Genomic DNA, 17087 nt, shown 5'->3' with positions numbered 1-17087 from the left:
CAGAATTCCAAGACATTGAAAATTCATTTAACTTTTATCTACTAAATATATTTCCTTCCTTCTATATTATTCAATATATATATTATACATATATATGTATAATTTTTTAGTTGCTTCCATAGAAAAGCATAATGAGTTCCTAAGCAAAATGTTGACTTTGGAATTATCACTTAAAATTTTTATAGCACCTAGTACAGTGCCTCACTTATAGTAGAAGGCTTAATAAATGCTGATTGATTGACTATCTGATGTCCTGGATCACCTAGACTAATAGTTCTTTCCATTAGCTTAGATACTGTAATTGAAACGTGATCATATTTTTTTATAATGACTTATCTTCCTCTTCCCAACTGGAATTTCTCTCAGCATGTTGTCCCAGTTTCATTTTGATTGTCATTCCACCAGACCCTTCTAAAAATGTCAGTTTCTTTCCATGAGCTCCAGCTCATAGTCTAATACTTAACTGGGTTTACCAAATTAGGAGACAAAGATGGTGCCTATTGTCCTACAAGTTTGAAAGGCCAGTTTTACATTGTCCAGAATGGAATGGATAATGCTTGCTGGTTTTCTGCTACCTTATGCTGACACAACTGTGGAACTGACATTGGTACCATTCAGGAAATACTTGTGCTGAGAAAAGATTCTCAGTTATTCTCTGGTCTTGTTTAATGAGAAGCTTAAAGGGTGTAATCAGAAGCAAACACTTTTGAAAAGGGACAGGGTCAAAAAAGAAAATAGAATAAATGGGGGGTGGGATTGGATGGAGGGAAATATAGTTAGTCTTTCACAATATGACTACTATGGAAATGTTTTACATAACTACATATGTATAGCCTATATTGAATTGCTTGTCTTCCCAATGGAGGTGGGTGAGGAGGGAAGAAGGGAGAGAATCTGGAATTCAAAGTTTTAAAAACAAATGTTAAAAAATTGTTACATGCAACTGGGAAATAAGGCAATGGGGTATAGAAATCCATCTTGCCCTACAAGAAAGTAAGGGGGAAGGAGGGAAGGTGATAGATGGGCGGGAGGGAGAGTATATAAGAGAGGGCAGACCAGGGGAAGGAATAATCAGTATGTTTGCCATCTTGGAGTGGGGGGTAGGGGAGAGATGGGGAGAAAATTTGGAACTCAAAATCTTGTGGAAATGAATGTTGAAAACTAAAAATAAATAAGTTATGGGGGAAAAAAGAGAGAAACTTAAAAAGAAAAAGGAGAAAGAGGGATATAGAAAAAAAGGTAGGATTCCTGAAATTCACCAAATGTTCAGAAGGATTTTCTAATGGAGTGATTCTGGAGAATCACTCCATTGCTGGGAAATCACTCCGTTTCCTGCCCTCTGCCCCTGAAAACTACTGAATATTTTATTTTACATGAAAAAAAAAAATAAATGTAGTTGTATTCCTTTAGATTTTGCTTTTGTTTTTTGTCTGGGGAACATATAAATAATCGTCCTATTTTTTTGAATCATAGTATGTTGAATTAATAAATCTTTTCTTTTAAATCATGTTTTTCAAATCTGATTTGCTATTTCCATCTGGTTGCATTTGCAAAAGAAGGTTCCAAAGGCATAGGTTGGACTATGAATATTTTTAATGTAATTAAGGCAAACTTGTTCAGAAATAGATATTGCTGTAGAAAATGTCACAGATTCTGTGTAAAGCTTTGCATAACCCAGACTAATAACTAATATTTATGTAACCTTTTAAGGTAGACACACATATAAACATATATCTGTTTCAATATACATGCATATATGTATATTTATATGTACACATATATGTGTAAAGTGGGAATAATAATATTTGTAATACCCACCCCAGAATGATTGTAAGAAATATGTTCTACATATTACAAGTGGACAGTATAGTATATATTAATATTATGTACTTTGATTTATTAACTATTAGACTTTCTGAGCTATGTGATCCCCTCTGGCTGTAAAATTCCATCATTCTGTGGTCTGCATTATTCTTTTTGTTATTGTTGTTATTCAGTCATTTTTTAGTCATGTCTGACTCTTCATGACCCCATTTGAGGTTTTCTTGGCAAAGATATTGAAGTTTGCCATTTCCTTCTTCAGCTCATTTTATAGGTGAGGAAACTGAGGCAAGCAGGGTTAAGTAATTTGCGCAGGGTCACACAGCTACCAAGTGTCTGAGACCAGATTTGAATTCAGCAAGATGAGTTTTCCTGACTCCAGATCCAGCACTCTATTCACTGTATCACTTAATTGACCTGTTTTCATTACTGTCGGTGCCACTTAAATGATGAACTTGTATTGTTGGGGAAAAGGAGAAAGGAAGGAAGGAAGGAAGGAAAGGAGGAAGGGATTTTAATTATTTAAATTATATTTAATATACACTTATTTACATTACAATGCATATATGTACAGATATAGGTACACTACAGTGACATGAGGTAGATAGTGGTAGATTATCATCATTTTCCAAGTGAGAGAACTGAGGCTCTCAGGTTAAATGACTTATCAGTGGTCATACAACTAATAAATTTTGAATGAGGAATTTGAACTTATGCTTTTCCTGCCTCCAGTTCCTATATATTTGTTAACCAAACCTTATCACAGATCACTGATTGTCAATGGGGACCATCTCTGAAAGATTACAGGTAAACCAGTGCAGTTCTACAGCTGGATCTCACATTACAGAGAACATGGACAAAATAACTCTGTCCTGTTCAATTCATCAAAGCCTGATACCTAGTCCAGGGCATAGAATACTCACAAAACGGAAAGAAAAACATATCACCCACAGTGGCAAGATAGTATATTTCAGATCCTGCTATCAATTTTTTCCTCAAATAATAATGATCATGTTATTTTAATTTTATACAATCATAGATTTAGAGATAATAGTTACCTTCAAGGTTATCTCATCTAAACACCTCATTTTTACATTTGAGGAAATTGTGACTCAGAATGTTTAGAGACTTGCCTTTTAACTCAGGATGACTGACTTCAAATCTAGCATTTTTTTCATTGTACCATACTACTTCAAACACTGTATGGTTTCCAAATGCTTCCCTCACAAAATCCCTGCAAGGATGTATCATGCCGGTGCCTGTCTGTTGGTTTTTGTAGAACTTATCACTGTTGGGATTCAATTCACTTACGCAAATGATTGCTAATACAAAAGACAACATAGGAGATGTTGGTGATTAAAAGATAAATATGACACCAACCCAGCTTTCAAAGAGCTTAAATTTAATGGATTGACACCTCTCTATTAAGCTGTTGATAGGTAGGAACTTCCTATTAGCAGGTCTGCCCACATGATGTTGACAATTGCATCTTTGTAGGTGAACCAATGAACTTGTGGTAGTGCCATAAGAAGGAATATATCAAAGTGGACATCTGGTACTGTTTGTGTGGAATTATCATCCAAGATGCTGATAATGATAGTATTCTTTGAAATTTAATTGACTTTATATAAGAAGAAAGTTATAATTTATAGGGAGAAAAATTAGATTTGCATAATTTATAACATTGTATTTAGATTCATTTTCATTAATATTCTTTGATAGATCTGACATTTCAATAGAAAAAACTTATGAAACAATGTATTCATAATTTGAACATTTCTGGAAGATATTTGGAATATTTTGAAGTGTTAAATTTGCACATTAATTTAGAGTTTTATGAATTACAAAAATAAAAAATAGTATGTATAAGAATAAAGTTCTAGCAACCAAAAGTTGCAATTGTTTTTACTTTGTAGAAAAAGTAAAAACAAATGAGAATATAAAGTTTTGATGTATTAGTTATTCATTATTTAACTAATTTTATTTTTATATTTTTGAGATTGTTTTCCCTTTTTAAAAAATATGCTGCACAAAACATTCAGATTGCTGACATTACCCTTGTATATAATTCTATCTGACAGTATAGGCTAATTTGTACAATACTTCCACTGTCAAACTCAAAATAAGCATTAAAAATATGTCTTGTGGTTTAAAATGTAGCTAATTCTAATCTTCTCATGTATAGTAGTAAATCAATATATTTTCACATTTTCTGTTTCTTGATATTTATCTTTTCCTTTCTTATACCCATTTTATAGATGGCTTTGGAAGATTCCGAACCAAAACAAAATCTTCTCCATTCAGTTTATTCTGACCTGGAAGAATTTTCAGTGATCTTTGAAACAGATGACTTAGCACCAATTAAGTTAAACCAACTAAGTGCTAGAGTCACAACTCTACAGCAAGAACTAGTGACAAGGCTTCCACAAATCCAGCACATGGCTGATGTAAGTTTTCTTGCAGTATAAAGATTGCTTTGTAACTTTAATTTACATTTATTTTACTAAAGAATAACTACAATGAATCGTTATTGATGTAGTCATCTCTCAATTGTCTACTGGCAGATCATTTTCATTGTGATAATTTGGCATATTTTGCTTTCAAGTTCTTATTGATAAAAGCAATTCGAGTAAAGGTTATTTAAATTAGATACTGTTTCTTTAGTTATTTATCTTTCCTTTTGCATCATGTAGCCCAGTAGGTGACCTTTTAAACTAAAACATATACTTACCTTTCCTAATATAGAAAGAGTATGTATTTAGGGTGAGAAAGTGATGTATAGTTCCACTCGGTTTAGTATCATATATTTTTATTGTTATTGTTAAGTTGTTTTTCAGTTGTATCTGACTCTTCATGAATTTGTTGGGGTTTTTCTTGAAAAGATACTGGAGTGATTTGCCATTTCATTCTTCAGCTCATTTTACACATGAGGAAACTTGAGGCAAATAGGATTAAATTTGAACTCACCACTACACCACCTAGATGCTTCAGTATCATATATACATAACTCAAAAGGGTGATACTATTTATTTAAAGTAATAGGGTGAGAAACATGGAAAAAATTTTTCCATTGTTGCTCACCTTAGGTCTTAGTGGTAGTAGTAGTAGTAGTAGTAATAATAATAATAATAATATTCTATAGCTTTGTGCCAGGCTGCCTCAGTTTTCTCCTCACTTCAGTGCAGCAAATAGAACCCTGGGCCTTTACTCAGGAAGACCTGAGTTCAAATTCAGATATAGACACTAACTGTGTCATCCTGAGCAAGTCTCGTAACCTCTGTTTGTCTCAGTTTCTTCAACTGTAAAATGAGGATAATAAGCATCTACCTTGCAGGGTTGTTGTGAGGATCAAATCAGATATTTGTAGAGCTTAGCACAGTACCTGGCTCGTGGTAGGTACTATATTAATGCACATTCCCTTTCATTCTCCTTTCCTTCAATTCATCTTCCACAAGGTGACTTTTTTTTTTTGCCTTTTTGGAGGACAATTGGGGTTAAGTAACTTGCCCAAGGTCACACGGCTAGTTTTGTGTGTGTGTGTGTTAAGTGTCTGAGGCTAGATCCGAACTCAGGTCCTCCTGACTCCGGGGCCAGCACTCTACTTACTGCGCCACCTAGCCGCCTACACAAAGTGACTTTCCTTAAATTCAGGTGTGACCATTATCACTCTTCTACTCAATAAACTCCAATAGCTCCCTATTGCCTATAGTATCCAATATAAAATGCTCTTTTGGCTTTCAAGTCATTCACAGTCTTACACCAACCTACCTTTCCAGTCTCATTGTATATTACTGCCCTTCCTGCACTCTGTGATCCAGGCAAACTGACCTTCTTTCTGTTCTCCACACACAATATTTTATTTTCCATCGTCATGCTTTTTGCTGGCTGTCTATCATGTCCTCCCTCCTCACATTTACCTTTTAGAATCCTTTTCTTTCTTCAATACTCATTGCATTCTAAAGGAAATCTTTCCCAATCTTCCAACTGCTAGTGTCCTTCCTCTCTAAATGGATTTGTATTTATTGTGTATATAGTCTGCATATACTCATGTATCTTCACATTATGCTTCCCATAAAAGAATATAAGCTCCCTGAGAACAAAGATTGTTTCATTCTTGGCTTGTCTCTCTGGTAATGAGCACAGTCTTTGGCACATAGTATAAGGTTGTTGTTCGACTGATGGCTTTAGTAAATTCATGATCAAATAGTTTATTGAAATTTCTCTCTATGTCTAGATTGTTTTTATTTCCTCATGTATTATGCATTCCAGAATAGGGTCTTATGAACAAAACATTAATCCCCTTTTATTATATTTTTGTTGTTGTTCAATCATGCCTGAATCTCTATGACCCTGTGAATAATTTTTTTTTAATCAATGGGGTTTTCTTGGCAAAGATACTGGAGTAGTTTGCCATTTACTCCAGTATATGAAAGCTGAGGTCATCTAACTAAGGTTAAGTGAATTGCCTAGGTTAACACAGCTACTAAGTGTCTGAGACTGTATTTGAACTCAGGTCTTTCTGACTCCAGACCCAGTATTATATCCACTGAGCCACTTAGTTGCCTCCTTTAGGTTAAACTAAAGACATTGAAAATTTGTAAAATATAGTGCCTTTTCATCAGTCTCATTTTCAGCAAGTGACTTTATTTCAAACTCATAGCTTTAGAATGAGTGAGAAATTCAACTTGGTTCAACAAAAACTTAATAAAATTATGCCTAAGACACTATGCTAGTCACAAAAATATAGTAGTCTCTGCCCTGTATGAGTTTACAGTCTACTGAAAAGAAGCATTTCTTCATAGAGTCTCAGGATGGAAGAACTTGAACAATTTGTCAGTTACTGCTGATTTAGTCTTTCAGAGTTTTAAAGAATTATTTTGATCAAGGCAGCAGCTTAATGTAGTAATTAACAGTCCCAATCTTGAGTCAGGAAGATGTAAGTACAAATCTTGCCTCAAATATTTGCCAGTCAAGTGATCATAGGCAAGGCACACCCCCTCCCCACACCCAATTTCCTCATCTTTAAAACTGAGGCAGTGAGGGGTGGAGTCAAGATGGCGGATTAGAAGCACAACCTCCAAGTGGCTTCGGCTTCCAACTTCCCCAATCAATGTAAAAAGGGGACTCTGAACAGACTTTGGAGTTGCAGAACCCACAAAATGACACAGAGAAGATAACCTCCCACGAAGGACAGTCCGGAAGGTCGACAGGAATCCACCAGCACAGCGCTCTGGGAGCTGAGCCCAGCCCCACGCCAAGGTTTTAACCCCATGGTGGGCCTGACCAGCCACTAGCTGGAGGGACTCCAGATCAGCAGTAGCAGTGGCCATTTCCAGAATTATCAACACATAGATGATAAGGACAAAGTGAGAGAACAGTGCAGTCTGGACTTTGGGGCCCAGTAAGTGGGAGTGCATGGCTTTTGCCCCTGGGGCAAGAAGCCTCTGAGACCGGGCACAGCCAGCACCATGTGGCAGCTTCAGCTCCTGGCCTGCAGAGTGTAGGGGGACCAAGCAACCAATCTGAGGGATAATCGCTCTTGCTTTAACCTGCTTGGATCTGGATTGCAGTCTAGGGTAGAGGTCCTGGGGTGTGTGTCCAGCTTGCCAGAGCGTGTGGAGGCCTCAGAGAGGGCACCCATCTAATACCTCTGGCAGCTGAGAAAACCCCAGCATTTGGGACGAAAATTCCCGTCTGGTGAAAGAGTCCTACTGTGGCAAAAAGCCCAGGGGTCAAGTGACTGAGGGGCGACATGACCAGGCAAAGGAAACAAAGCAGACAGAAGACTCTAACATTAGACTCCTATTTTGGGGACAAAAAAAGGAGCAAAGCATGGAACAGGAGGAAGACAGTGAAGGCAGAACTCCTGCACCAAAAGTTTCAAAGGAAAATACGAGCTGGTTACAGGCCATAGAGGACCCTAAGAAGCAGATAAGAGAAGTGGAGGAAAATTTGGGAAGAGAAATTAGAATGATGCAAGAAAATTATGAAATAAGAATCAACAGCCTGACTGAGGAAAATAGCACCTTAAAAAATAGAATAACTCAATTGGCAAAAGAGGCTTAAAAAGGCAATGAGGAGAAGAATGCCTTAAAAAGCCAAATTTGCCAGATGGAAAAAGAATCTCAAACGCTCAATGAGGAGAATCATTGCTTCAGAATTAGATTGGAGCAAATGGAAGCTAACGACTTAATGAGAAATCAAGATGCTGTTAAACAGATCCAAACAAATGAAAGAATAGAAGGCAATGTGAAATATCTCATGGGAAAAACCACTGACTTGGAAAATAGATCCAGGAGAAATAATTTAAAAATTATTGCACTACCTGAAAGCCACGATCAAAGTAAGAAGCTAGAAATCATCCTCCAGGAAGTTCTCAAAGAAAACTGCCCTGATATTTTAGAACCACAGGGCAAAATAGAGGTTTAAAGAATCCACTGATCACCTCCTGAAAAAGATCCTAAAAAGAAAACTCCTAGGAATATTATAGCCAGGTCTTGGAATTCCCAGATTAAGGAGAGAATATTACAAGCAGCCAGGAAGAAACAATTTGAATATTGCGGAAATACAATCAGGATAACCCAGGATCTGGCAGCTTCTACACTGAGGGAGTGAAGGGCTTGGAATATGATATTCCAGAGGACAAAGGAACTGGGATTAAAACTAAGAATCCCCTACCCAGCAGAACTGAGTATCATGTTTCAGGGGAAAATATGGTCATTCAGTGGAATAGAGAACTTTCAAGCATTCTTGCTGAAAAAAACCAGAGTTGAATAGAAAATTTGACATTCAGATACAAGAAGCAAGAGAAGCATGAGAAGGTAAACAGGGAAAAGAAATCATAAGGAATTTATCAAAATTGAACTATTAACATTCCCACTTGGAAAAACAATCATTGTAACTGATGAAACTTTTGTTAGTATGAAAATAGTTGAAGGGAATAGAAATATATATATGAGGGTATATGGGCATATGAATACATATGTGAACGAGTGTATATATGTTTACAAGTATACATAGATAGAGGGCACAGGACCAATTTAACAGGAAGGGATGGTACTTAAAAGGTGAAATTAAGAGGTGAGAGAGGAATATAATGAGAGGAAATGGGGAGAGAAGGATGGGGTAAACTATCTCATAAAGAAGAGGGAAGAGAAAATGGTTACAATGGAGGGAAAGAATAGGAAAGCAAAAGGGAATGGGTCAACCTTATTCTCATTGGATTTGGCTTGGGGAGGGAATGAAATACACACTAAATAGGGTATCTCACCCTCCAGGAGAGTAGGGGGGAAGAGGATGAGAGGGAGGATGATGGAAGGGAGGGCAGGCTGGGGGGGGAGGTAAGTTGGAAGCATGCACTTTTGAAAAGGGACGGGATCAAAGTAGAGAATAGAACAAGTGGGAGGTGGGATAGGAGGGAGGGAAATATAGTCAGTCTTTTACAATATATCCACTATGGAAATGTTTTTCATTAGCTACACATGTACAACCTATACTGAACTGCTTATCTTCCCAGTAAGGGTGGTGACAAGGGAGGAAGGGAATGAATCTGTAATTTAGAGTTTTATAATCAAATGTTTAAATATATATACATATATACTATTATTAATACTATTTTACACGTAATTGGGAAATAAGATATACAGGCACTAGGGCATAGAGATCCACCATGCTGTACTGGAAAATTTGAGAAAATATGGGAGAGAGCAGATTGGAGGAGGGGATATCCTGTGGTACTGCTATTTTGGGGCAGTGGGTAGGGGAAAAACGGGGAGAAAATTTGTAACTCAAAATCTAGCGGAAACGAATTATGTAAATCAGGAGTTAATAAAGCATTTGAAAAATGGAAAAAAATAAAAATAAATAAAACTGAGGCAGTATTAGCACTTATTTCATGAGGTTGTTGTATCAAATGGAATAACATAGAACACCCTTTGAAAATGATAAAGTGCTCTACAGATGTTAGTGATGATGTTGATGTGTTGAAGTTTTGAATACTTAATGTCAGACAATCCCTTATCTGTATTAAAACACATCTCAAAGACAAGTTTAAGTGATTTGTGGATGTTCCCAGTTTACAATAATTCATACTATTGTGGATGATTGAAGGCTAATTATGTACTTTATTCTGGATGGCCTATATACTCACTGTATACTTTTAGTGGCAAGAAGAATTAAGAATATAGACTATGTGAGATTCCTGCCTTTGAGTCAGTCTATAATCATTAAGTGCCTACTAAATGCCATGTACTGAACTAGGCACAGGGGATTAAAAAAGAGGCAAAAAATAGACCCCCCCATCCTCTAGGAGTTCTCAATCTAAACAAATTATAATATATTATAATATACATTTAATATATATATATTAACAATATATATAATATATATTTATAATATAATATATTATAATATTATAAATAGTATAATTTTCAGTGGATTGTAGAGGGTTTTTTTGGTCTAGGTCTGAGATTTCATCAGTGTAAGATATTTTCTGGCAAGGAACTCCTTTCTACCAGTGAACTCTTCAGTAACTTGTATTCTTAAAGAGTCATCTGAGGGCATTGAGTTTAAATGATTTGCTTATAGTCACACAGGGAAGCTTGGTGGCACAGTGAATAGAGCACTGATCCTAGAGTCAAAAAGAAATCTTCCTCAGTTAAAATCTGGCCTTCGATTCTTCCTAGCTATGTGACCATGGGAAAGTCACTTAACCCTGTTTATCTTAATTTCCTCATCTGTAAAAAGAGCTAGAGACAAATACACCAGTATCTTTGCCAAGGAAATCCCAAATGGGATCACAAAGATTCAGACAGAACTGAACAACAGCAAGGTAGCCTAGTGAACAAAACATTAGACTTAGAATCAGGACCTGATAACTTTAAATCTGGCCTCAAACATTTACCAGGTGTGTGACCCTGGGCAAGTCACTTAACCCTGTTTGCCTCAGTTTTCTCATCCATAAAATGAGCTGTAGAAGGAAAAATCTCCAGTATCTTTGCCAAGAAAATCCCAAGTGGGATCACAAAGAGTCAGAGACGACTAAAATGACTGAACAATAGTAACAACAACATAGTCTCATGGACTATATGGGTCAGAACTAGGACTTGAGGTCCTAAAAGAATACAGTTCTTTATGTGCTATTCCACACTGCTAGATTCTTACAACTACCTAATGGGTAAGTGACAAAGAATGTCTAGGTTTGACATGAAATTACAAACAGGATAAGAACTGGACCTATGATTTCATTGGAATATGGAACACCTGGAAAAGGGTATTCTCTATATCAATACAGGTTGGTATCTTCTCTTCAATTTATAGTCTTAGAGAGTTGGTAGAGCACTGAGATGTTGCTAGGTGGCTTAACCAGGGTCACAAAACCAGTATGTGTCATAGGCAGTAGATAAAGGACACCTAGAGTTAGGGGTCAGGAAGACTGATTTAAGTCCGGAAGATCTGATTTAAAATCCTGCCACAGTCACTTAGTAGCTGTGTGAACTTGGGAAAGTCACTTAACCCTGTTTGTCTCAGTTTCCTTAACTATAAAATGGGAATAATTATACCTGTTTCCTAGATTTGTTTTGAAAATAAAATTAAATAATATTTGTAAAGCACTTAGCACAGTGCCTGATGCACAGTAGATATTGTATAAATGCTAGCTATCATCATTATCATCATCATCATTATTGAACCCAGATCTTTCTGGCTCCAATGCCAGTTCTTTATCTACTACACCAGAACTGTCAAACATGAATCCTGCCGCACAACCCTACCAATTACAGCCTGAACCAAATCAAAAGGTAATCCCTATTTGATTTTAATGTGTTGACATATTAAAAAGACATATATAAATATGTATGGTTTTCTAAGTCAACATGTAGCCCATAGTGATTCTTATATATGGTTTAGTGGCCCCTGTTTCTATTTGATTTTGACACTATTGCACTATATCATGTCATCATTTGAGAATCCAATCACTAGCAATAAATTATCATTGTGTGTGTGACTAACGTACAATGAAACAGAAATTAACTTTTAAAAAATTACTTCCTAAATTCTAGGATGTAGCTGCTATTGAAACTGAAGTAAAAGCAATAGAGAAGAAAGTTTCAAAAATCAAAGCTATCCTGTTTTCCAAAGAAATATTTGACTTTTCTCCTGAGGAACATCTTAAGCATGGAGAGGTGAGCATGGACCATGGATCATGAATTGTTAAAAATATTTTCTGAATCTTTACATTGTGTTTCTGCTATGTTTCTTAGATATGTAGAGCTGCTTCATATTTGGAGGCAGTAACTTAGGTGGAGAAGAACAAACAAGGTGTCAGCAGTTGTTAATGTAATATATGGATTGAAACTATATACAAGTTGAGGAAAACATGAAAATCCCAATTTGAATAAGTTAAATTCTATAGTAATTTTCTGTTATGTACTATGTATTTTATATATACAAACTATAGTATATATACATATATGCCATGGTATATACATATATTATTATAACCATATACTATTACATATAAGGTACTTTGTTAAGTTGTAGAGATAGCAATGAGAAAAATACCAAGTTCTTATCCACAGAGAGCTTAAAATTTAGTGACAGAGACATATGCAAATAACTATAAATTAGAAGATGATTAAATTCACAGGTGAGTTCAAGCACAATTGCCTGAGATTTTAAGGTTGTTGGGCAAAGGAAACCACTTGACCCTTTCTTTGATCCTTGAGAAGACCAAAGAAGGATTTCTGGAGGATGGGACACCTGAGCTGGACCTTGAAGGAAGGAAAGGACAGGAGTAGGTGATGGTATATACAAAGCCATAGGGGCAGAGAGCACAGGGTGAGATCAGTGAATAGAGATCAATTCAGTTTGGCTAGAGTCAATGGTGTAGGAAGGAAATTATCATGAACTGAGTCTGAAAAGATATCCTAGTGTCAGATTTTGAAGGAACTGGCTAAGGAGTTTAAGTTTCTTTAAATACCATTGATGTTTTTTTAAACAGAAGACTAGTGATCAGCTATGTGCATTATTAAGATTACAAGTAGCATGAACAGAAATGAGAGACTAGAGGCAGGGGGATAAATTAGGAGGCTATTACCATAGTCTAGGGCATAGGCTCCCAAAGTGGGCAATACCACCCCCTGGAAGTACTGAAAGATCCAGGGGCATGGTAGTAGCCTCAAGTACAATTGGGGAGGTGTTGAATAAAAATAAGAGGACTGTGGAAACATAAGGAAAGAAGAGAAGAGAAAAATGTTTTGAAAAAAACATTTGAACATGTTACATCTGTTGTGTAACAGAGTTAAAATTGTAGTGATTACATTATTTTTCAAATAAACATACAAAATGCAGGTTATATCCAATCAGTGGTCAAGTCTTCCAACAGGTCTTAACAAATAAGTGTTGGCAAGACAGTATGTCACACATTGTTGGGAGGTCCAGCATGTGTCAGCAGGAACATGTACATGGAATGACTTGTTTACAATACTATACAATTATATGAAGCAAAATTTTTATGTCATTAAAATTTCAATGCAGGACAAACCCCAAAAATTTATAATTCATTATTAAATTTAAGATGTGTCATTTTAAAAAACTTCATTCTTTTGAAATGATGCAATTTAAAAAAAAAGAAACTCTTAAAGGGTTAAAGAAAGTAGATTTTCACAGGGGTGCTGAGCAATTTTTTTTAAAGGGGGTGGTAGATCAAAGAAGTTGGGAACCTCTGGTCTAGGTGACAGGATAAGAGGTCCTTAACTATAGTGGTGGCAGTAAAAATAGAAAGGAGAGAACCTATAAAAGAGATTATAGGTAGAATCAACAGGACTTTGCAAAAGATATTATGTTCACTGTAAGGGAGACTGATAATTCCAAAGTTTTGAGCCTGCATAAAAGAGAAAATTAGAAAAGATAGATATATATCCAGCAAGAAGAGCCCGGGGTGGCCATAGAAGGAACCGTTATTCAATTCTTCCATAACATTCTCAGTTCTATTTTCAGGCATCTTTTGTCTAGTTACTTAATTTTACAAATATTAATACCTTTTTTAAACAGAGGATTGTGGTAGCTAGTCCCTGGGGGATGAATGAAGCTTACATAACACAATATGCTCAAAGTATAACGATAGTTCCCAGTAATTAATGAAGTTAACCAATGATAGTGGAAGCATAAAATTCGATGATGGAGAGTTATACCTACCCACTGTCTCTTGAATCTAAAATATTAGTCATGCAATAACAACATGAGGAAACATCTTAAAATTCCCAAGTATTATTTCCATTGTTAACTAATATAATTTGTCATTTTTCAGTACTTAAGCTTTGCAGTTACTTTTTCTTTCACATTTATACCATGGGGTAATCTTTTACTTTAGATCATACTGGAAAACATAAAGCTGATGAAGAAGGCCATTGCCAAGATAGAGTCTTACCATGTGGTCCTGAGGTTGCCTGCAACAGGAATGAAATCTTTGCCAGTATTTGAAAGGACAAACCAGCTTTCACAAGAGGTGAAAATGTTAGAAAAGGTTACCTTTGAACAAAATGAACTATTGAAGGTGAGTGATTTATACTCACATAAAATTCAGTGCGTGGAAATGTCATACCAAGATTGTTGATATGTTCATTGTCATTTTTTAACAGTAGAGAATAGACTTTCATGACTGCAGTTATATTGTCCTATAGTTAGAATCTTCAGTGGATAGAGTGCTGGACTTAGAATCAGGGAGACCTGAAATCAAATTTAGCCTTAAACACTTTCTCTCTTTGCCTGGGCAAATCACTAAAATCTTTTATTTGCCTATATTTTATTAAAACTCTAGAGCAAAAACAAGATTTGACCATCTCACCTTAAAGGGATATTCTAAAATGTAAGAACAATAGGTTCAGTTTAATTTTTTAAATTCTTTATCTTTTTGTTCTTTACTATTGTCTTATGTAAAGAAAAGAAACGAAAAAAAATGGCAGCCCTAAATGCGTTTTAAAGTGGCTTCTTTATAAGGTAAAAGAAGAAGAAAAGCAGAGGAAATTCTATTTCATTCTAAGTCATTTATCAAAGTGTACAGCTAAAATTTCACAACTAATTGGAGTAGAGGGAATCAAATGTCCTTGGGTACATTTCTATGCAGATGACATTGATGAAGACCAGTATAGTCCATTTTTTTAGTTCTGCATCAAAGATCTTTCTAAGTTCCTTATCATATATGTCATACATATCATATATATGTCAACTAAGAATAAGTTATCTGTATATAGTAGTCTCTAAATAAAACTAGATTATGGGGTTTTATGGTTGGGGCTGCTAAACAAATATCAACACCCTAGAACAGATAAAAACTGGATTTATGGTTAACTGTGAAGTGAAAAGACCTTTCATATTTATAACTGAGAAAAATTCTTCACCCAGTGTTATGGGCCAGGCCTCACTCAGGCCAGTTCAGTAGTTCAGATTTTAGTTTGGAACAAAAGGAGACACTAGTAGACCCTCTAACAGTTAACATTTACTTAACCGTAACATGGAAAGAATATTCAGGAGAGATACAGTGCTAGTTCAGATGGAGGGAGCCATCCTTGTCTCCACATAGAAATGAGTGTAATCAGAAGAGTGTTTTGACCCACATAGAAGTGGACCATCCTTAATGTCTGAAAGTCCCTATTACCATGAGCTGACCTTTTAATGCCCCAGGTGACTGAGAAGCCATGTCAGAAGCTTAGCCCTAGAGTCAGGTCTCAAGGACACCTTCTCTACCTCTTAGGGAAAAGCTCACTCAAGTCATGTGGCAGTGGGGATACTTAAATGTTGTTCCTGACACACCACTCCTTGGTGGCAAGGTCCTAAAGATCTACTAAAGGACCTTCCATGTCTTATACAGCCTTAGAATAATAATAAGACAGTTCTGACCCCAGATATGAAAGAAACTCACCATTAGCAGTACTAAAAGAAGAGCTTAGTGTAGGCAAAAGAAAAACACACACACAGACACACAAAAGAAAGAAAAATAAAAGCTGGAAAGATAATGATCCCCTGAAAAAGGGGATTGAATATGAATATGAACAAGAAGGGGTAGATTAATATGGAGGAGAGCAAAGAACAGAAATTTTAGGCTTTACTTCCCCACTTTGGAACAACTGAGTCCTGGATCTCTCATGTGGTTAGGGACAATTCACAGTGGCTCATCATTAAGCAATGATGATGAGTGAGAACAGGACTTTCTTAAAATGAGAAATGGTATCCATCTAAAACTAAGAGCAAACATTATCTGTAATGGGGATAAACTTGAAGTCTTCCCAGTAGAATCAGGGGTGAAACAAGATCTTCATATTTACCACTATTATTCGATATGGTACTAGAAATGCTTGCTATAGCAATAAGACAAGAAAAATAAATCAAAGAAATAAAAAATAGACAATGAGGAAACAACTTCAAGAAATTATCAAGAGAAGCTGCCTGGATATCTTTGAACCAGAGAACAAAATAAAAAAAAAAATCAAAAGAATTCACTGATCACCACCTGAAGGGGATCCCAAAATGAAAATCCCCATTGAACAATCATAAATGAGCTCCCTAAGAAAAATCCCTACGACCAGATAGATTGACAAGTGAATTCTACCAAACATTTAAGGAATAGTTCATGTAAGTAATGTATGTCATACTAAGGTAATCTCCCGCCATACCCCTGCTTTAAAGGAGATCACAGTCTAATGGGGGAGACACATGAAAAGATCTTTGTCTTTTTGTGTCATATGTGTCAATGTGTGTCTCCCCCATTAGATTGTGATCTCCTTGAGTGTAAAGACTATAAAGCTTTTCTTTTTGTTCCCAGTGCTCAACACGTAGCAGAAATGTTTATTGACTGACTCAGACAGAGGGAGGGTCCAGGGAGTCATAGGCAAGAACAGTGAAAGTATAATTGAATAGATATTGAACCAGATGAAAGCAAACCTCCTCATGAATGGTAATACCATATCATTCACTGGGGGACTTGGGCCCATCACATGGATGAGATGAGGAAGAGCCTTGGTAATTGGCATGACAACTTGTTCAGTTCAGTGGTGGACTATAAGATGCCTGGTGCCATCTGCCTTCCTTGCCAGTGACAAAGAGATTTTTTTATGAGGAGCTGGTGGAGTGAAGAGCCCTAGCCTCTTTAATCCCTGTCAAGATGGAGGAAATAACCTTGGCTCCAACTTGGACTTGATATTAATGCCTGAGACAACTCCAGTGGTCTCCATTTGGCCATGACCTCAATAAACAGCATAGAGGTTCTCATG

The 17087-nt window shown here is 36.2% G+C and overlaps 1 protein-coding gene across 1 annotated transcript in view; it reads left to right on the top strand.

Moving 5' to 3' along the window:
* Positions 1-17087, top strand: part of SYNE2 (spectrin repeat containing nuclear envelope protein 2) — a 493787-nt gene that overhangs the window by 281860 nt on the left and 194840 nt on the right. Inside the window, exons 62-64 of the mRNA XM_069091728.1 lie at positions 4080-4268; positions 11880-12002; positions 14192-14374. Coding sequence (XP_068947829.1) covers positions 4080-4268; positions 11880-12002; positions 14192-14374 — 495 coding nt within the window. The remainder of the gene's footprint in view (positions 1-4079; positions 4269-11879; positions 12003-14191; positions 14375-17087) is intronic.

This window comes from Petaurus breviceps, unplaced genomic scaffold (assembly GCF_028583685.1).
Source record: "Petaurus breviceps papuanus isolate PSGF00001 unplaced genomic scaffold, PetGlider_PUasm1.0 189, whole genome shotgun sequence".
Classification (NCBI taxonomy): Eukaryota; Metazoa; Chordata; class Mammalia; order Diprotodontia; family Petauridae; genus Petaurus; species Petaurus breviceps.
The sequence above is the reverse complement of the archived record's forward strand: the minus strand, read 5'-3'. Positions and strand labels throughout refer to the sequence as shown.